The 21077-nt window shown below is 52.1% G+C and overlaps 3 protein-coding genes across 3 annotated transcripts; all 3 read left to right on the plus strand.

Annotated features, from left to right (window-relative positions):
* The first annotated feature begins 1591 nt into the window (after positions 1–1591).
* Positions 1592–8071, plus strand: HOXA3 (homeobox A3). Its single transcript, XM_084203213.1, has 3 exons — positions 1592–1609; positions 4428–5016; positions 6456–8071. Exons 2-3 carry the CDS (start codon positions 4545–4547, stop codon positions 7223–7225), a joined length of 1242 nt encoding a protein of 413 aa, XP_084059339.1. The 5' UTR covers positions 1592–1609; positions 4428–4544; the 3' UTR covers positions 7226–8071.
* Positions 8072–12504: 4433 nt separating this feature from the next.
* HOXA2 (homeobox A2) lies at positions 12505–14331 on the plus strand (the record flags this gene model as incomplete). Its single annotated transcript, XM_084207874.1, has 2 exons — positions 12505–12901; positions 13577–14331. The coding sequence occupies exons 1-2, from the start codon at positions 12520–12522 to the stop codon at positions 14329–14331; spliced, it is 1137 nt and encodes a 378-aa protein (XP_084064000.1). The 5' UTR covers positions 12505–12519.
* Positions 14332–19124: 4793 nt separating this feature from the next.
* HOXA1 (homeobox A1) lies at positions 19125–20675 on the plus strand (the record flags this gene model as incomplete). Its single annotated transcript, XM_084206990.1, has 2 exons — positions 19125–19743; positions 20175–20675. The coding sequence occupies 2 exons, from the start codon at positions 19125–19127 to the stop codon at positions 20528–20530; spliced, it is 975 nt and encodes a 324-aa protein (XP_084063116.1). The 3' UTR covers positions 20531–20675.
* Between the last annotated feature and the right edge of the window lie 402 nt (positions 20676–21077).

A 21077-nucleotide genomic window follows, 5' to 3' on the forward strand; every position in this document is an offset into this window, starting at 1 on the left:
GCCGCTTCCCCTTTCATGTGGTGCCTTCTCACTTATGCCATAAGGAGCAAGTGTTTTCTGTTTTAGTGCTCTGTTTACAGCTTTGGTGCACGAAGTCATAAATCTTGCATAGCCATAAATGACAAAAACCATTGGTATGCGTAAGAGGCCACCCCAGCCTTATAGTGCTTTTTATTTCTCGCTTCCCCCTCGCTTTGTTTGTGTTTAAAGATGACGCTGGGTTCCCTCGTGCTTTAAACGGACTCGTTATATTTATAATGCCTTAATTAACGAAGTAACGTCAAGTTTACACCTAGATTTTATTCGCAGGCTCCGCTTAATGCTCGGAGCCCAGAGCGCCGTTACCGCCTGCCAGACGGGCAGGATCCGCAACTTTGTTTAAGTTCTCGTTTGCACGGTCGCCGCCGTGTTTCTGGTGCAGGAAACCGGGGGGGACACCACCACCCCCAAACCCTGTGGCCCTGAGGAAAGAGGCGAGCGCCTTCCTCAGCTGCGCCGCGGAAAGAAGGCGAAGGCGAGCCGTGAGGCGCCGGGCCCGCGTCCACGCGAGGCTCCCACCCACGCGTCCCCGCGGGGTTCTGCGGGCACCCCGACCCGTCTGTGCAGCACATGTGCGTGCGTGAGCGCCTCTGTGCCCGTCCCGGGCGCTGGGGATATTTGAGGGGGGCAGGGGGGTGTCTGTGTGTACATCTGTGTGTGTGTGCGCTCACGCATGCATGAGTTAATAATTAGTAACTCTAATGATTTCCAGCGTGGCTCTGAAAGCATTGCCCAGAGCGGGGATCCTGGTGGGCTTCGGTTGGCTCTCCGGACCCAGCCCCGGCTGCCCGGGCTTTGCTCCCCTCCCCGGGACTCAGCCGGGGCTGTGCGGGGCTCCCGGCCGTGGGGAGCGGCACGGGGGCTATTCTGCAGCTGCCCCCCAAGCCCACCGGTAAGAGGGACAAACTCAAACCCCCACAGCAGCACCCTGGAGGCTGGTGAGAGCGACCCTTTGTGAGCGCCGTTTGTCTTCATTAGCATAATTTTCCTGGACTTCGGTGACGCCCGGGTGCGGGGGGGCCGCACTCCTTCACTGCCGTGCTCCTGCGCTCCCTCCCCAGCCCCCACCCTGCCCCTTGTTTCCCCAGGCGGCCGCCTTTCTTTCTTCCTTCCTTTTTTTTTTTTTTTTTAATTTTTTAAAATATTTTCCTATTTTCCCCGCTCCGACTCCCCCCACCCCACCCCCTCCTTCCCTCTTTCTCCTTCCCAGAGCAGCCCTGGGAAACATCCCCGTCCTCCGTGCCCCGCACAGGGGGAGCACGGTACGCCGAGGACCGGCTCGGGGTAGGGTGCGCAGCTTGAAGCGTCAGGGGAGAGGGGTAGGCGGGTGTGCGGAGCAATCGACCCCATCCCGTGCGGGGCAGGGCTCGCCCCTCTCGGCCGGGGGGTGCCAGCTGCAGATGAACTGAGCCGGTGCCCACCCCGCGGCAACAGGGATCGAGTTGGGGCAGACAGCCCCCGCTCTCTGGGTTGTGTCGCCTCCAAAAAAAAAAAAAAAAAAAAAAAAAGAGAGAGAGAGAGAGAGAGAGAGCGAGCATGCTGGCTTCCGCCTCAGTCGTCAGAAGTTAAGGTAAGCAGGCCACAAATACGCTGCTATCAGTCGTGAATGGCGGAGTTTATGTCCCAGTGATTTATGACCGTAGACTTAAATGTCGGTTCAAGAAGAGTTCACAAGCTGGGGCTTCCTTCCAGGCAGTGACTGATACCCTTACACTTCGTGTTCAGGCAGCTCTCTCTCCTCTCTTCCCCCCACCCCCCACCTTCCCTCAACTTTGTCTTTATCTTTCAGGAAATCTTTCAGGGGGGCTGCCTGGTTTTTCGTCCTAGAGTCAGAGTTTGGGGCTCGGTTGGGAGTTACAGGGTAAAGATCTGGTGTGCTTGGGAAGGGGGGAAGCGCAGGGAAGGACTGGGTAGGAGAGAGCTGAAGTGGGGAGTGGGGGAAAAGAGGCGGACTTGCCTCCCCAAGCAATTTTCATCCGCTGTTTCTGGGCTGTCTGGGTGGGGGGAGAGAAGTTCGTAAAGTGCAGAGCCGTGTATTGCACAGACCGAGACGGAGCCGATAAAACAGGCATTGGAAAGATTGGGAGCCCATTTGTGTTTGTAAGACCTGCCTTTTTGTCTTAGAAGGGGAGAGGAGAGCTCTTCCCATCCCAGGCACCGGCTGGGGTGGTAAATACACCTCGTCTCCCCTTTCCCGTTAGGACTCTGCCGGGATCGTTGTCGCTCTTAATCCCGCTATTCCCACTTTCTCCTGGAATGACCGGGCGCTCCTCAGGTTACCCCCGCTTCTCTATAACTTTGTAGGAAGTGATTAACTTGGCGAACCCAAACTCGGGATCCGATTTTTTTTTTTTTTTTTTTTGTACTTGCTGACGGCCGAAGCTCCAATAATATTTTGCCTTCCAAGTAAAGTTGCCTATTGTCTGCAGGCCGGCAGTTACGGGAGCAGAGCACCCCGCATCCTCGCTCCGCGCTGCCCGTCCTGCCAGCGCCACAAAACTTCGCAGCGGCAGAAGGAAGGTGAAATATTTGGTGTCGCGGTCATGAAAGGCGGGTGCCTTTGTGAAATCACCGCTGGCTGATTGTTTCCTCCTTCTCCTCTGGTAGTGGTGTCTGTAGTCTCTCTTTCAAAGGAATTGAGAAAAATCACACCAGGCCTCGATAGCACAGGCAAGGAGAGGCGAGGAGCTGGAAATTGTGTATGTGCCTCAGATCTCCATTGGCTTATTAGCTTAATAGCATTCAAAGAGCTTGATTAGTGCAATAACAGGGTAACCGCCCTGCTGTAGGTGTGTTACCTTCATTTTGTTGCGATCTAACAAAGGGAATACTGTTTTCTAAGAACTTGTATAACTTGAAAGGCGTAGAATGAGCTCGTTTGGTGCTTGTGTTGTGTAAGGCTTTTCGCCCCTAAGCATTTGTCCTCGTTAGATGTTTTGGGGGGAAAATACCCAGCTGCTTAAGTGGTAAAAGGAAAGAGGCCCTTCTGATCTGAAAAGACGTGGTTATTTGCCAGCAAGGGGTTAGGAGGATGGTGAGAAACACACTTCAGTTTCTGAGAACAATGTGAGTGCGTGTGGAAACACCTCCTAGATCGGAGGTTATGCACAGGTCTCCTGTCTCATTAATACGGGCAATTCTTTAATTGGGTATTTTCAGGCAGGTGACGAGTAGACTTTAATTTGGGCGGGGGGGATCCCAGAAAGAAAGGAGGATGGGTGACAAAAAAAAAAAAAAAAAAAAAAGGGTGGGGGGGAAGGGATTCGCCCGGGCAGGAGAAGCATTCTCTGAGTTTGTGTCCACCCTCTCCCCAGCCAAGTGACCCTCATACATCAAATTACATAGCAGTTTCCAAGACAGAACCTATTATCGCTAAGTTGGAAGGAAAGTTCAAGCCGTGGTCATGGAGATGAACGCTGGTTTTTCAGGTTTCTGGTGTGTTTTTTCCCCCCAATCCATCATGTTTTAACAGGTAGGATCTGGCTGATTCCACGAAAAGTTAGTGTCTTGAAAATAACTGCTGAAAAAAAACAAACCAACGACCGCCCCTGCTGGCCTCTCTGGAGGGGCTTTGAGCTGCGTCGGGTGCAGTTGAGGCCGGACCCACTCGCGAGTGGGAGGCAGGCTCGGGGGCTCCGTGGAACGGCCCAAGCCGCGCTCCAGGACCGAGAGGGAGCCGCTGCGGGCGGCGGGCGGGGCTCGCCCGGGCAGAAACCACTGCTGCCAGGGTGCGTGACCTGGGCGGCTCGGGGTGGTGTGCGGGCACGGAGGGGAGAAGGTGCTGGCTTGGTTTATTTTCCTATCGAGCATTTCATAGACAAGCCAAAATCCATCACTTGGGGTCGGGGTGTTTAAATATCCCTGCCTAGGAAACCTTTCCACCCTGCTCCTGCCCCCTGCCACACGTAGACAGGAACCGTCTCATATATTTCTTTGAAGTTGTATGAAGAGCCGTAACCAGGAGAGAAAGGCTAAAAATAAAACAACGCTGGTTAAAGGGGAGGGTTTGATCTTAGAGTTGGACTGAAGTGATAGCCCGGCCCCTTTGCATTACTGATTCCTCGATCACCCTTATCTCAGAGAACGGTATTAAAACAGCCTCTTGGTGATAAACGATCAACCCGCTTGCTCTGTTCCTTAAGAAGAAAGAAATAATAATAAAAAAACAAACCTAGAAAGCCTCTATCCCGGTGCAGCAAAGCACATATTTGTAGCTGCCAGTAAATCCAGGCAGCTTTTATATCGAAATGCTCCACGCCTGAGGCCAAGTCATGCTGCTAAATATTGCTGACCACTTTTTCTTTTATGGCTTTCATGTCACTTAGCTATTGAAAGTAAGATGGATTTGTACCATTTCTTCACCCTGCTCTGCTCTCCCCACACCCCAGGTCTGCCCGGAGAGGCCATTGGAGGAAGAGCGCCACGTGACAGAGGGGTGCCAATGTTATTCTCCAAGGGTGTCAAGACCCTGTCAGTTTGCGAAATAAATATTGGGAAACAACGAAATGCAAAAAGCGACCTACTACGACAGCTCTGCAATCTATGGTGCCTACCCCTACCAAGGAGCAAATGGTTTCACTTATAATGCGAGTCAGCAGCAATATCCTCCATCTTCATCACTTGTGGAAACTGAGTACCACCGCCCCGCGTGCTCCCTCCAGTCCCCTGGCAGCTCTGTGTCCCACCACAAGGCCAATGACATCAGTGAGAGTTGCATGAGGACCCTCCCCAGCCAGACTCTCCAGCCCCCCAGCCTCGCTGACCCACAGGCTCCACCGCAGCCGCCTCCAGCCCAGCAGTCACAACCTCCACCTCCGACCTCCACCTCACCATCTCAAAATGCCAGCAGCAACCCTGCCCCGGCCAACCCTACCAAGAGCCCAGCTCTTAACTCACCCACCGTGTCCAAACAGATATTCCCATGGATGAAAGAGTCTCGGCAAAACACAAAGCAGAAAAACAGCAGTTCCAGTTCAGGTATGCTCCCCCTCTCCCTGGGTATTCCTGGGCTGACTATGCATCCAGTGGGGAGGAGGGCGGTCTTACCCACCTTCACTTCAGGGAGGGGAGGGTGAGGGGCTTTTTCACCCTCTGAGTTGACCCCATGAAACTTTTGGAAAGGGCTTGCCATCACTCAGCTTTCTCACTGAGGGGAGCTCAGTGAAAAAAACACCCCACAGAAAACTTTCCCAGCCTTGCAGAAGGGTTCTGAACTGACTTTGCTTCCTAGTGGCAGAACCACTTGTGCCCTCCAGCATTTATCACATTTCTTAGGTAATCCCCCCTTCAGTAAATCATGTCAGTGTGGAGCAGCCCAGGCCTTAAGCCAGAGGCTTGTCCCGAGTACTTTGTTGGCATGGTGCTGTTAGATTAATAAGACAGTGACCTATCTCTGCTGAAGTGTAACGGGAATAAAATAGCTCATAATCATGTGCAGGCAGGATCAATGCCCTGCATGCAGTCAGAACCTCTTCCTATTTTAATAAGCTGATTGGCAAAGTTACAAGCCTGGTAAACAAAAATCATTCAGGAGTGCTATAAACTTCAGCCCATAAAACATTATTTGCGGGATGGAAGTGTATACCAACACTTCTATTACTCAAGGAAACCCAAACTGATAACACCAGGGCTAGCTCCAAAGCTCAGAAGTCAGGTTATTCTGATTTCTTCCTCTTTTTTGCTTAAATGTGCCTTGGAAATAGAGTTCGAAACTTTAGCAAATGTTTTGCCTGTCTGCTTTTTAAAGCTATGGTAACACTGCTGTTTTCAACCTTCCATATCATGTATTTATTTAATTTAAGAGCAGAGAGATTTAGATATATCTCCATGCCTATATGCAAGCCTAGCTACTGTATGTTCTTCTTTATACATATTATACTTCCCAATCACTACCATATGCTCATGCTATATATCAGACATGATAAAAAAATCCACTATATTGATAATTCTATATTTATATGTTTAAAATTTCGTATTGTAGATATCAAGCTTTCAGGCATTTGTAGCTGATGTATATATATTCATAAAAATATACATCTATATAGGGCGAACAGCTATGTCTTGAAGACTCTGATCCCACTATGTCAGCAGAGCCACAGGTTCAGTTTCAGTGGTTCTAAATACCTCACTGTGTTTCCCTGCTCCTCTTCACCAAGCTGGAGATAGGTTGGATGCTGTCATTCTTAGGGGAAGCGAGTGTAGTCATACAGTGACACTAATGAGGTCAAGGCACTCTTTCGAGGCTTGGAGCTTGGCACAACTGAGCTCATGCCTTGGGGGAGAACTCATTGCACGCCTGGGCATCCATCTTGCCTTTGGGAGCTGAAGTCTCCAGGTGCTGGTGTTGTTGGCCATTTTCTCATGTTGCCGTGTGTAGGTTTGCCATGCTGATTGTGTTCTTTGTGTGATTTACATAGGTGAGAGTTGTGCTGGTGATAAAAGCCCTCCAGGGCAAGCCTCCTCTAAGCGAGCCCGTACAGCTTACACAAGTGCCCAGCTGGTAGAACTGGAAAAGGAGTTCCACTTCAATAGGTACCTTTGCAGGCCACGAAGGGTAGAAATGGCTAATTTGCTCAATCTCACAGAAAGACAGATCAAAATCTGGTTTCAAAACCGCAGAATGAAATACAAAAAGGATCAAAAGGGAAAGGGTATGATGACCTCTTCAGGAGGACAGTCCCCAAGCAGAAGCCCTGTCCCTCCAGCTGCTGGGGGATATCTAAACTCTATGCATTCTTTAGTAAACAGTGTCCCCTACGAACCCCAGTCGCCTCCACCATTTAACAAGCCTCATCAAAACACCTATGGCATCCCTGCATCGTATACTGCTCCTCTTAATAATTGCCCACCTCCTCAAAAGAGATACACGGGGACAACAGCTGTGACACCTGAATATGATACTCATCCTCTTCAAGGCAACGGTTATGGGAATCCACATATACAGGGAAGCCCCGTCTACGTAGGGGGCAACTACGTGGAGACCATGACCAATTCTGGGCCTTCCATCTTTGGTCTAAGTCATCTCCCTCATCCTCCCTCTGCCAACATGGACTACAGCGGGGCTGGGCCAATGGCCAACAATCACCACCATGGACCTTGTGATCCACATCCAACATACACAGACCTTACCGCTCACCATCCTTCTCAGGGAAGAATTCAGGAAGCGCCCAAACTCACTCATCTGTAAGAGACAGGAGCCACTAAGAGGAACAGCAAGCCCCCGAGTTTTGGAAAGTACTCATCCCTTCCCTTCTCTCTCCTCCCCCCAACATGTGCCCTTCCCTTCTCGTTTCTTTTGGTCGTTTTGGTTTGTTTTGTTTCCTTTCGTAAAAGCGTTTTCTAGTTTATGTGACGTAGCAATATTTGTTGCTTGAATTGCTCTATAGTTTCACTAGTGGATATTTATCTTCTTGAACTGTAGCCTTGTGTCTCACTTTGGGAGTATGCAGAGGCTTTATACTTTACCTTCTACACTTTTATCAAAACAGGGTATATGAACAAATTTTCTATAAAAGGAATTCTTAAATGTGAATTTGTTCGTACATGATTGATCCCACGGGGAAGCAATTTTTTTTATTGCACTTCTTTTAAATAGCAAGAAAGACATCAAAAGCGCTTGGACAGGGACTTCCTGGACAATTATTGATACGTGTAAGTCTTTCAATGTGTGTATGCTGGTGAACATTCAGATTTATTTATATTTTTTTTTCACAAACATTGAATAATCTAAGTGTTTAAAATTTTATTTATCCCCATTTGTTCATATTTATATATATATAAAAAAATCTGTACCCTGAATATTCAGGAGGCCATATATTAGATGGCATATCGGCACGTGTTAGAAATATCATTTGAAAGGAAACTATTAACTCCTTTTATTAAAAATAGTGATAATAATGATGATGACGATGCAATAAAATCTGGGAAAAAAGATCGCGGTTCGAATACTTTATGCTTGTAACATCCAGCTAGGCAAAAAGTGTGTGAAGCTGAAAAGGCTAGATTTGTTTTGAAAGTTATACATTCCTTGCTGCTCACGTTCTGGAAAAAAAAAAATAAAGTTTTTATTCTGAATAATAAAGAGTTAAGGACATGTTCTTCGCAGCGAAGGGGAATAGAGAGCCCTTCATGACGTGGGGAGCTAGGAAACTCGTCTGTAAACTTACACGAGGGTCTGCTCACCCGAAGGGCCCCGCTATGCCTTTTCAGCATTTCATAGGCAGGAAGAGAGATATTTCCCTTCTCTCTCTCCCCCTTTTTTTTTTTCACCCCCCCCCCCCCCTTTCTTCCAGCAGGGTTTCAGGGCCCGCGGCCGCCCCCTCCTCCCGCACCCGCGGCGCGGTGCCCGGCAGGCGCGGATGGCGCCCCCCCGGCGGGGTCCGGAGGGGGATCGGCCGCGGAGCAGCGCCGGGAGGACGGCCGGGGGTGCGGGTGTGGGCGTGCGAGCGTGCGTGGGAAGCGCAGGCAGCGGTGCACAGGATAAAGCCCCGCGTGGGTGTGGGCGCGGAGGGGCCTCCTGGTCGCTGGGCTGAGCCGGGCGGTGAAGGCTGCGGAGCCCCGCCAGCCCGGGGGAGCAGCGTGGGGAGCAGGGTCCGACCGAACCGCGAATGCGCCTGGGGTGGATGCGCGCACTGCTGCTCCTTCCACTCGCTAACCCCGCCGTTTCCCCCTTTTCCTTTAAGAAGTGGATTTTACCTTTTCCTTTGCCTATTTACTCCCCCCCCCCCCCCCCCCCCCCATTACTATTTAAAAAAAATATTTTACTGGGGCTGATTTCATTTTTCTCGAGCGCCTTTCCTCTTACGGCAGCCTGAAAGTGTGGGGGAGGGGAGCGTTGTGTTCCGTTTCTTCCCGCGGGGGGGTGTGGATGTGTGTGCGGGTGTGTGTTTGTGTCGGGGGCCGGGGGGGGGGACGCGGTTCTGTAGAAGGGCGACGGTCCCGGCCCCAAACGGGCACCCATAGGGGTCCCCGGTCCGAATCGGCTCGAGGTAGAATGGAGAAACCCGCAAGCTTGTGCTTAAATCCGATTTTTCTTCCTTTCAGGCAAAATGTCCGTAATTTTTAGATTGAAACTTGAAAGATAAATCAAAACAGACCTTAATAGACTAGGTAAAATATACCCCTGCACGTTTATAAAGACATATTCCTATGCTGTGTAGATAATAACGCACGCTGTTCACCATCTGTATCTTTTAGAGCACAGAAAAAAAATGTCGCCATTTTGGTCTCATGTTGAAATATTATTAATCTTTGGGCTTTACCTTGTTCCCAGAACCATCCTTGCCTGATGCTGAAACATTGTCATGCATCCGTGAATCTATATAGAGCTTTTCTGCATAAATAGATAAAGCATGCCCAGTCAAAGAAAAGGATAGCAAATAGATTTATACCGTGCTGTTTATTGTATATATAGACATGTAACCGTGGAAGGAAAGGCTATGTAGGCTAATATTTTTCACTGAAATCTGATTATTACACAATACAGACCAGCGACTGAATATTGCTTCTGTAGGCGAAGGAAGCATTTTTGCAACATTGCAGGACAATGCTCGTTTCAAAGGAGCGCCCGTATAAAATTCCAGCCGCCCCCCCCCCCCCCAGCTCTCGGATCAGTTAGGTTAGATAGGTTAGATACAACAAAAGGTAACGGTACAGTCACGATACTTACTGCGTGGTTCCTTTAGCACCACGAATTGCATTTAGGAAAACGTTCAAATAGAAGGAAGTTGGCGTTTCACTCCCCTCCCACCCCGAAGAAAGAAAAATACAGGCGATTTCCCCCCTTCTTTCATAAACCGTATTCAATCCTCTCTTCAGAGCCTGTAGGTTGCAAATAAGAATTTGTAATTTTGCATTTAAGATTCGTCAGATTAAAAGATGACCCTGGAGGTAGAAGTAATTGATTCTCCCAAGAATTTCGCGTCCTCTCTGCAAAGGTTTTGTTCCAGGTGGTTTTTGTATTAGACTGACCACAAGAAACAAATGTGCAGAATAGAGACACCCACACAGGTTTTACTCACAAAGCCTGGTTAAAGTCCAAACCTCTCTCTTTATTATTTGCAATCCTGCTCTTAATCCCAATATTTTCCAGAGGGGAGGGGGAAATAAAGAAAAAAAAAAAAAAGAAGAAATCAGAGCAAAGAAAACGTAGGCATCAAGAAGCAAAATAAAACCGGACTTTTCCCACAAGCAGCCCAGTCCTCTGCCAGCATATTTTAAAAGCAGCTTTTTTCCTTGTTTACTTGCGTTTCTTGCTCTGCCTCTTTTCACGGCCACATTTGATCTTGGAAAGAGCAAGAAGCTTTAAATGTGTTCTTAAGGGCCAGTAGCTGTCAAACCTTTTGGCGGCCAAGATTGATCGCGGGCAGACACCACCAGAGCTTTGTTTGGACTAAAAGCAAGAAAATTAAACCCCTTGCATTTTCCAACAGCATCGATATTTGTAAGGCATCCCTTTTGAGGGATTAAATGACAAGTCTCGTTCTATATTTTATTTAAACAAGCAACCACCAAAAAGCCCATTTAAAGCCTCTCGGCCCCTCCCCTCCCCCTCTCTCCAATGCCTTCGCAGATATGTTATATCTTGTGGGTGCATTAACTTAAAACCGATTTTTTAAAATGCACTTCGTGCAGACTGGACGCAGACTGATCCACTGAGTGCTTTGGGTCTTGTTTTCTGTTTCCCCTCCCTCCACCCCCCCGTATTTTTTCCTTTTTTTTTTTTTTTTTTTTTTTTTAAATATAATTACGAAGACGATTGCCGACCCCTGTTTGGCAACTCCGAAAATAAAGCGAGACGGCACCTCATCGCGCTGGCGATGGTTTCTGGCTCCTGGAAGACGCGGAGAGCGGCTCGGAAGCGCCTTTCCCCGGTCCCCGGCGCACCCCACCCCGCCGTGCACCCCGGGCTCCGCGGGCAAGCAAGCCCCGTCCGGGCTGTCTAGGGCGGCTGCGACCATAGGATTCATCGGGTTGGTGACTGTGGCCATCATTGTCATCACTCTCGCTGTCGCCTCAGTATGGTTGGAAAATTATGCCAAAAGCATCCAAATTCGGGACTTGCCTCGACCTGGCAGGGGTGACTGGAGGCGGCGGCGGCAAGAGCCAAGCATCGGAGGCGAGTGCCGTCTCTCAAGTCAGAACCCCGCAGCATTTTTCGCTCTGTCCGGCCCCTTGAAAACAAACCGCTACCAGCCCATATATTTCCTGGTAATCGAAAATACTCACCAGACCCAGCCTACTACGGTTATTAAGCAAATTATGCCAGCAGACGGGAGTATCGTTTGCAAGCTAAGGCACGGGATATATACTTTTTTTTAAAGAGGCAACAGCCAGACGCCTTTGCAGCCTCGCGATTTGGCTCGCCCAGAGAGGTTCTCCCAGGGTTATGTGTTACGGTCCAATCCCGGGAAGCCAACTGGAGAGGGAAGTCATGAAGCGCCAGGGCTGCTGCCTATGTGACTCTTCCCCTCGAAGCAAGGTTGCTGAGGAAGATCCTGATAAACAATGGCTCAGCACCGGCGACCGATTGTTCTCCATACTGTACACCCGATAGCCATCAAAAAAGAAGAAAAAAAAAGGAGGAAAAGAGGAAAAAAAAAAGAAAGAAAAAATACCCAAACAAGAACACAAAGACAAACAAACAAACAAACAAAAAATACAAAGGAGCCATTGAGGCTCAGTCGGGAAGGAGAAACTAGTTTTGGAGAAAGTGCTATTCCTAGGTAAAAATCAAGACCCTCTGCTTCAGACTCCTGCCTGGGTGCAACTTCTTATGCGGGGGCCTGACGGTGTCAAAACTTTGAAGATTAATGGATTACTTTGTTAATGACTCAAGGCGTCAGATTGAGGTGCTTAAATGATTTGTGAGGTGCAAAGCGTTTTCCTGACAGTCCCAAACAATGAGAGAAGAGTGTGCGGGTGGATGCGAGGAAGGCAGCAGGCTGCAGGACAAGCAGCCACACACACACACACAACACACACACACACAACACACACACACACACTCTCGCAGCCTCTCTCACAAACATATCCACGCACACGCACCCTCCTCCCCACCCCCGATCATTTCAGATTAGGACGCCAAGGGGATAGATACTCGAGATATCATTTCCCCTTTTAAAAAAAAGTGTAAATAAAGCCTTTCTGGCCCCCAATGAGGCGTTCCTTCCCGACTTTTTTGGATCAATCAAACAGACAGTGGCTTCTTTTGATTAAAGCCCAAATTGTCATTGGGCAGAGGCAATCATGTGACAGCCAATTCGGTCCAATTTCAACCTTGTCTCCATGAATTCAATAGTTTAATAGTAGCACGGTCCCCATACGGCTGTAATCAGTGAATTAGAAAAAAAACACCCCACCAGCGATCTTCTATGCTATATTTTTTTCTCCTCTCTCTCCTTTTTCCTGGGCCTTCCCCTCCCCCCGAGGCCCCTGAATCCGAGGGAACTTTTTCTCCGCGGGGGCTGCCAGTTGAAGGCCATGAATTTCGCATTTGAGCGAGAGATCGGTTTTATCAATAGCCAGCCATCGCTTGCTGAGTGCCTGACATCTTTTCCCCCTGTCGGTGATACATTTCAAAGTTCATCAATCAAGAACTCGACGCTTTCACACTCGACACTGATTCCTCCTCCTTTCGAGCAGACCATCCCCAGCCTGAACCCCGGCAGCCACCCTCGCCACAGCGGCGGCGGTCGCCCCAAGGCGAGCCCCCGCGGCCGCAGCGGCAGCCCGGGCCCCGCCGGCGCCCCGCCGCCCCCGGAGTACCCCTGGATGAAAGAGAAAAAGGCGTCCAAGCGATCCGCGCTGCCGCCCGCTTCGGCCTCCGCCTCAGCCGCTGGACCTGCCTGCCTCAGCCACAAAGGTCAGTCCAAAGACGAGCCGCCAGCCCCGCCGGGCCGCTATTTTGGCTCCCCGCATCCCCCCGGCTTCGCGGGGGGACGAGGCGGAGGGCGGGCGGGCGGGAAGCACGGAGCTGGCGGGGCTCGGTGGAAACCCAAACTTTCCCCAAACTTGCCTAATGCGGGATGATTTATTTGAGTTGGAGCTGACCTCTCTTGTCTCGCCGTCCTAGAGTTAGGATATTTGACAGTAATGAAGAGTGATAGATTGCTCCCGCTCAGCTAAGCAGCTGATGCATTAATTATAAATTGCGGTATGGCTAATATAAAGTTTGCTCTGGTGTGGGGAGGTTGGGGAGCTGGAGGCAGCGATTTGGCGGAGGTGGCCGAGGGGCACGCAGCACCGGGCGCTCAGCAGTGCAACACAATGGGTTTACTGCATCCAAAGGCGGCCATTTTGTTGCAGTTGCTATTTTATGCTATATGGACATATAGATATAGACACATACATGCAGAGAGAGCACTCCCCCCCACCCCCCCGGGATGCGACGAGCTGGGGTGCTGAATTCAATCCGTGCATTTATCTGTTTTGTATGTGTGTCCGTGCGCCTCTGCTTTCGCTGTTCGGGCGGGGATGCTTTGGGGTGCGTGTGGTGGTGGTGTTTTTCTTTTTTTTTTTTTTTCTTCTTTTTTAACAGACCCCCTTGAAATCCCCGATAGCGGTAGCGGTGGATCTAGGCGCCTGAGGACGGCTTACACCAACACCCAGCTTTTGGAGCTAGAGAAAGAATTTCATTTCAACAAGTATCTCTGTAGACCAAGGAGGGTTGAGATTGCAGCCTTGCTGGATCTGACTGAGAGACAAGTCAAAGTCTGGTTCCAGAACAGGAGGATGAAGCACAAGAGACAGACCCAGTGCAAGGAGAATCAAAACAGCGAGGGGAAATTTAAGAACCTAGAGGACCCCGAAAAAGCAGTGGACGAGGAAGAAGAGGAGGAGGAGGAGAAATCTCTCTTCGAGCAAGCCCTCAGCAACGTCTCCGGCGCTCTCCTGGAGCGGGAAGGCTACGCTTTCCAGCAGAATGCCCTCTCCCAGCAGCAGGCGCAGAATGCGCACAATGGCGAATCCCAAACTTTCCCCGTTTCGCCTTTAACGAGCAATGAGAAAAATCTGAAACATTTTCAACATCAGTCACCCACTGTTCAAAACTGCCTCTCAACAATGGCCCAGAACTGTGCAGCTGGCCTGAACAATGACAGTCCTGAGGCCCTAGATGTCCCTTCTTTACAGGACTTTAACGTTTTCTCCACAGATTCCTGCCTACAGCTTTCAGATGCAGTTTCCCCCAGTTTGCCAGGATCTCTGGACAGTCCCGTAGATATCTCTGCTGACAGTTTTGACTTTTTTACAGACACACTCACCACAATTGACTTGCAGCATCTGAATTACTAAGAAATTAAAGAAGTCCTCTCCAAGGGTCCTGCTTTCTCCTCCTTATTCTTCTTAATTTTCCCCCCAGTGAATTAATTTTATGTTTCCCCTCCCATTCCCTCTTCACTATTTTCTGTTTGTTACTCCCCTCTGATATGCCATTTTGCCGTTTCTTATGAAGTTTTAGTTGTGTTCAATTTTAACCTAGCCACATTCTAGGTCCTTCTATGAAAGCAATATATGAGGTCTGTAAGAAAGTGATCATATAGGAATGTATCTTCACTTTCTTTTTATTTTTGTATTACATTAGGATGCGTTGTCATAAGTATTTTTGGTAGAATAAATTCTTGTTTGCTACAAGGAGCTTTCTCTTTTTTCTTTCTCTTTCTCCTCTCTTTCTCTCTGCTTTCAAGATGGATAACATGACGGGTATCTCTCCCCATCCCTTCCAGTATTAATTTACTAATAATCAAAATCCAACATTCTGACAACGAGCCCTTCTCTTTTGGCAATTTAGGACACTCGTTAGAGAGGAAAAAAAAATCTTTCATTTTATTATAAGGATTCTTATAAGGGAAGGAAAAACAAACTAAAGAAATTAAAACCGTTCACAGGTTTGACGGAGATTTGTTCCTTTTAATGTATAAATGTGGCATCTTTGTGAGGATACAAAGCTTGGAAATCCTGAGCTGTAACAAAAGCATGAACGAGGACTTTCTCTGTTACAGGCAGAACGTAACAGAGACTCAGTAGGATAAGCATCTCCTGCAGAAACCAGGCTGTTACATGAACGAAAGGAAAGGTGCTTTAAAAAAAATTAAAATAATCCTGTTTTTCTTGAAAGTAGTGTTTAGCAGCCAGCAAGGTATTTCAGAAAAGGTATCTTTAAAAATATCAGAGCTCACAAAGAATGTGGTTGGTTACTTCTCACGTGCTGAGTAATCCAAGAAATCAGCCCTAGGAGGAGAGGAAATAAAGAAGTTAGTGCCTGTGAATTCAAAAGGGTGGCATAAACGCAGGGGGAAGAAAAAAATATTTGGGGAGGAACCGGCCTCTCCACTCCATCCTACTCGGGGGCGGTGCGGGGGCAGACCCGAAGATATTTTTCTTTGTAAGCCTCCTTGAGAGGTGAAAGACTGATAACGAAAAGGGGAAACTCTGAATTTAAAGTTACAATTTCCTCGGGCTCCCCGCTCTTCTGCTGGAGGCGGCATAGACGGGCTTTCAGAAATCTCCACCAAATTGCCTGCCAGCCGGCGTTGCCGAACCCCAAAGCGGAGGGTGAGCCCCGTTCTTCGGGCTAAAACGGAGCAACAGATGCCAGCGGGGCTCTGCCGCCCCGGGGCCGGGGCATCCCGGGCGGGGACGGTCGCGGCTCCTTGCGTGAGTGCGAGTGAGTGCGAGTGGTTGCATTACAGAAGCGAGTGGGGCTTGGGCGGGGGGGTGTGAAAGGGGCTCTGCTGTCCGTCCATGCGAGCAGTGCTGTCTCCCAGCCCTGTAACACGGCGTGGAGCTGGGATGCGTGGGTTATAGCTGGAAAGGCTGAACGCAATTCTTCCGAAAGTCATAAATCAAACTCTTTCTATGAATGAGAATGTCATCAAAGAGATCAATTGCAGGAACACATTCACAAATAAAAATCCTCTTACGTATTTGCCGAGGCTGGGGATCCCCGTCTAAAACCATTAAGTGAGAAGGCGTTTAGTCATAATTCACTTTTATTGCTCCTTTAAAACAACAGCTTGGCTGAGCTGCGGGCGCGGTGAAACCTCGGCCTCGGTTCTCCTCCTTCTCTCTGCTCCAGCCATGTCCCTGCGGAAAGCAAGCAGCCTCACCGGCATTTTCATCCCTCTGCCACTGGGTTAAATTGGACCGCAACGTTCGTGTAAGGGTTGGGGTTTCTTTTGTGCCCAGATTTCCGGATGCTGACTAGGCTTAAAGAAAACCAAAGCAAAACGAACTAAAAATAAACCCCCAAACAATAAACCAAAACCTCCCAAAAATCCCCCAAACAAAATCCAGAAACATCAAACAAAAAGAAAATAAAAAGAAAAAGAAAAAGGAAACGTGCTACAAGATTTAAACTTCTCACAAACTCAATTTAAATAAATGGGGGAATTCAGCAAGCAGGAGCCGCCTCCGAGGCTCCGGGTGAACTCTGGGGCCACAGCGGGGGCACACTCCCACGGAAAAGCCTAAACAACCGGGATCGCCCCCTCAGCCTCAGTTCCGTGGCAGGAAACGCGGAGCAAAGCCGCGGAGGGGCCGGGATGGCCTGAGGGCAGGGGGAAGGGGCAGTGGCTCCCCCTCGCCTGGCCGCGGAGGAGGGAGGGTGTGGTGTGTGTTCCTCCTCTGCTCCGACCCTTCTCATGGTGTTGCCCCCATGCTTAGTGCGGGCAGCAAAACCCGAGAGCCCCGCCAGAGAGACAATGCAACAAGAGACAATGGCACCAAAAAGGCAGAGAAAAAAGGATTTCAGGATGCTGGAGGCTGTAAGAGAAGTGATTCATCGGAATTTACGGGTAAAAGGGAGCTACTTGTAGTAATTTTTTTTTTTCTTGGCTGAAGGAAAAAGCACTGAGAAGATGTCAGCCCTTTTATTAGTAAGCAGCCCCGATCGCCGTCTCTTTTCTCTGCTTTATGCGGTATTTATCGCAACTGGTTTACAAAAATGAAATAAATGTGTTTACAGCTATAACCATAACCAAAATTGGAGCAGTATAATATCATAAATGCCTCTGGAGTGTTGTTGCTCTTGTCCTCCACTCCGCCCCCCTGCAGTTTAAGAAACTGAACCTTTCCAGAGGGCCCTTAACCATCCCTGCCTCTGTAAATCAGAACAAATAGACGTACTGAGGGCACCGGGACAGACGCGTGGTGGAGAGAGGCGCCCTTCGGGTTTGGCTGGCAGCAGAGCGGCCGTGCAGATGCCGTGGGATGAGGGCTGACCTAGCAGCAGTGGGAAGGAGAGCTTTGCACCTAGTGTTGTTGTGTTGTAGCTCGTGTGGGAGGGAGGAGCTTGAGGGTGTGTATGTGGGTGTGTGCGTGTGTATTCGTGAGCGGGGAGTGGTGGCGGGGTGGAAGAACATTTTGGATTTCAAAACAAGCAAGGATCTAGCGTGAGAACAGAGGGACGAGAGAGTCGGGTCGGGACCTGCAGAAATAGAGGGGGTAGACCCTCCTAGGGCTAGTGTCAGGGGACATGACTTTCCATCCAACTTTCTCCGAGGCTGACGCTTTGCAGAACTTCTTTCGAAGACTTTTGGTACCGTCCTTTCTGCCTGCAGGAGGCTGGGTGCGCTGGTACAGACGGATGCCCAGCCTTTACCTCCCCTTTCCCTTTCCGCATACGTAAACCTCATATGAGGTCGTAGCCCGCATCTCACCCCCATCCCTCCTTCTCTGGCCACGGACCCATTTTTTGACCCATCTCCTCACGGTGTTGGGGAGGGGTGGGTAGGAGTCGATGCTCAGCGCGGTTCCCGAGGGTCCTGGGGCCGCCTCTGCCACTGGCCATCTGCCACCTCTCCCTACCGCCGACCCGGGTGGCGGAGCGTAGGGACAAAGGGGCCGGGCCGGCGGGCCCTGCGCCTCCCTCCGCTCCTCTGCCCCTGTCCCGGGTCGCCTCCTCGGGCTGCGACCCGCGACACCCCGGACAGCCGTCCCCCCACCCTGTCCCAGGGCGGACGGGCGGCAGCGGCGCTGCGGGAGCACAGCAGATGGGCTGCGGAGCCCCCGGGCCCCCGTCCAATCATTCGTCCTCCTGCCCCCGGCTCCTCCTTCCCTATCCCAACCCTAGGCTGGCGAGGGTGAGCCCGGCGGAGGTGCGGGGGGAGCAGGGATGAGGGCCAGAGGGTGGCCGGTGAGCCTGGGAGAGCACAATGGCCGTCAGTCCCAAAAGCGCCTCATTTCCATGCTAATGTCCGCGGCCGCCTGGTGATGCGGCTGGACAAGCCCCTTTAACTCTTGGCGTGGCGTCGCGTTTGGACTGCGGCGGGGCTGGACCAGCGAGACCCCTCGGCACCGGCACTGTTACCGTCTCTACCTCCACCCGCATCCCATCCACATCCGCATCCTCGGTCCCATGCCTGTTCTCTACCTTATCCTTACCGTCATTCCTGTCCTTATCTCAATTCCCATCCCGGTAGAAATCCCCAACCGCATCCACGGTCCCATTCTCATTCCCGTTCCAAGGGCAGATGCTCTCAGCACTGTCTCTGCCTCTCTCCGCCCCATCCCTCGCCCCGTGCCGTGGATCCAATCGCGTCCCCTGTGACCCCCACCCCGCGCCGCTGCCCTGGCCGGGGGCTGGTGGGCAGCAGAGGTGCCCGGTGCAAGCTTGACAGCGCCGACAGCAGGGTGATGCTGGGGCGCCCTGGCAGCAGCACTCACCCTGCAGGGGACGGCCGGTGGGCTCCGCGGGCCGGGCGCAGCCTCCAGGTCTCTCCTGCCTTCCTCTCTCAGCTGGCGGACGAGACCCAGGGGGCTGTCGCGGCGGGGGTGTGTGTGTACAGCCCGGCCCGGCCCGCCCCCCACCCCCTGGGGGGGGCACCGCCACCGCCTCCCTGCCCCGCGGTGCCGGCGGTCGGAGCGCTCGGCGTTTAAATGCCCCCGACGCGGCGCTGTCTCAGCGACAGGAGCCGGGGAAGCCCCGCGGGCGCCGCAGCCATTGGCTGCCGCCCCCCACGTGCCTGCCCGCTGCCGGCGCCTTCGTGTCATTTTCCTGCCGGCCCCATGGAGGAAGTGGGAAAGTTGGCGCGGCCCCGCCGGACGCTGAAGACCCGGTGGCGGCGTGACAGAGGGACGCGGCGAGGATGAGCTCCTTCCTCGAGTACCCCGTCCTCGGCGGCGAGGCGGGGGGCTGCGCCGCCCGCGCCTACCACCCCGACCACGGGATTACAACTTTCCAGCCCTGCGCCGTCAGCGCCGGCAGCTGCAGCGGAGAGGACCGCTTCCTGGCGGGCCGCGGGGTGCCCATCAGCCCCCACCGCCACCATCACCACACCCCGGCCCAGCCCGCCGCCTACCAGCACCACGGCGGGCTGGGGGTGTCCTACGCGCACCCCGGCTGCGGCCCGACCTACAGCGCGCAGGGCTTCGGACCGGCGTACGGCCCTTACCCCCTGGGGCAGGACGCGGAGCTGGGCGGCGGCTTCCCTCCCTGTGCCCCCGCCGTGTACTCGGGGAGCATCTCCTCCTCCGCCGCTGCGCAGCACCCGCTCCCGCACCAGGGCTACGCGGGGGCCTCCGCTCAGTACGTGCCTCCCCCTTACGGGCAGGAGCAGCAGAGCCTGCCCCTGGGCACCTACAACCATGCCCTGTCTCCCCTCCACGCTGGCCACCGGGAAAACGCCCGCTCCCCCTCCACCGAGACCTCGCCGCCTGCGCAAACATTCGACTGGATGAAAGTGAAAAGAAACCCACCCAAAACAGGTCAGTGGCCGGCGGGAGAGCCGGGGCGGGGGCCGCTCCTCTCTCTCTCCGCCGAGGGTGCGGGGAAAGAGGCGCGGTATCCCGCGGGGCTCTGGGCAGGTAGGTCGGCCGCACCTCTGGGAGCAGTCGCGGCTGCCTGCCCGCGGAGCTGAAAGCCAGCGCCGCTTATTCCTCACTTATTCCTGACTCCCCCTTCTCCTCCTCTCCCGTGGTCATATTTCTGGTAATTCATAAACCACTTATCAAGTTTGCTCTGACACTAGAGGCTGACTCCGTTTTAGCACCTCGCACTCCATCACTCACCCTGCCGGGGTTTCCCTCTTATCCTAAGAAGTTCTTGCTCCCTATCGCTTAGCCGGTGTGGACATATTGATTACATCGCCTATAAATCATTTGCGCTCACTTACTTACCGCTGCATGTCCCCTCGCAGGCAAGGCTGGCGAGTACGGCTTCGTGGGGCAGCCCAACACCGTCAGAACTAACTTCACCACCAAGCAGCTCACCGAGCTGGAGAAGGAGTTTCATTTCAACAAATACCTGACTAGGGCCAGGCGGGTGGAGATCGCCGCCTCCCTCCAGCTCAACGAGACGCAGGTGAAGATCTGGTTCCAGAACCGGCGCATGAAGCAAAAGAAACGGGAGAAAGAGGGGCTGCTGCCCATCTCCCCCGCCACCCCCACGGGCTGCGAGGAGAAGGCGGAGGACTCGTCGGAGAAGTCCTGCTCCTCGCCCTGCAGCGCCTCGCCCGCCTCCTCCGCCTCGGACACGCTCGCTGCCTCCAACTGAGACCGGCAGCGCCCCGACGGCCGCCCGGCGCGACGCCCCCGCCAGCGCGGCACACGCGTCCCTCCACCGCCGTTATGTCGGTCCCTCGGTCGGTCGTTCGGTCGCTATCCCCGTGAGGTCCCGGCGAGCTGCCGCTCCCTCCCCCGCTACCTCCGCCGCCGTCCGGCCCCGGGGGTGCCGGCTCCGCCGGTCCCGGCGCCTTGGTGCCAGGGGAATTTTCTTCCCGGCCCTCCCTTCCTTTTCTGTTGGTGGAGCTGCGTTGGCATACGCGTAAGGGTCTCCCTCCTCCACTGCAAGGACGCTCCACCGAGTTCCCTTGAGTGAAAGACAGGTTATTTAGGGTACATAACCTCACAAAGAGATGCACTATTGCAAGTGTTTACACGACTTATAGGACTTTCATCCCCTTAATTTAATGTATTCTTTGTTCGTGTCAATGAGTTTGTTGCTTGTAAATACTTTGTCCGAGAGATTTATCTTTTTACAGATTTTTCTAGAATGATGTTTCGATTATCAGGTTAAGCAGGGTGAGTGCATTCGCCAAACT

Source organism: Fringilla coelebs, assembly GCF_963513975.1.
Source record: "Fringilla coelebs genome assembly, chromosome: 1".
Taxonomy (NCBI): domain Eukaryota; kingdom Metazoa; phylum Chordata; class Aves; order Passeriformes; family Fringillidae; genus Fringilla; species Fringilla coelebs.

Excerpts from the sequence above, each read along its gene's own strand:
- HOXA3 (XM_084203213.1), top strand. The coding sequence starts at position 4,545 with ATGCAAAAAGCGACCTACTACGACAGCTCTGCAATCTATGGTGCCTAC. Across the intron at positions 5,017-6,455 it reads AAACAGCAGTTCCAGTTCAG|GTGAGAGTTGTGCTGGTGAT; the intron begins GTATGCTCCCCC and ends TGATTTACATAG.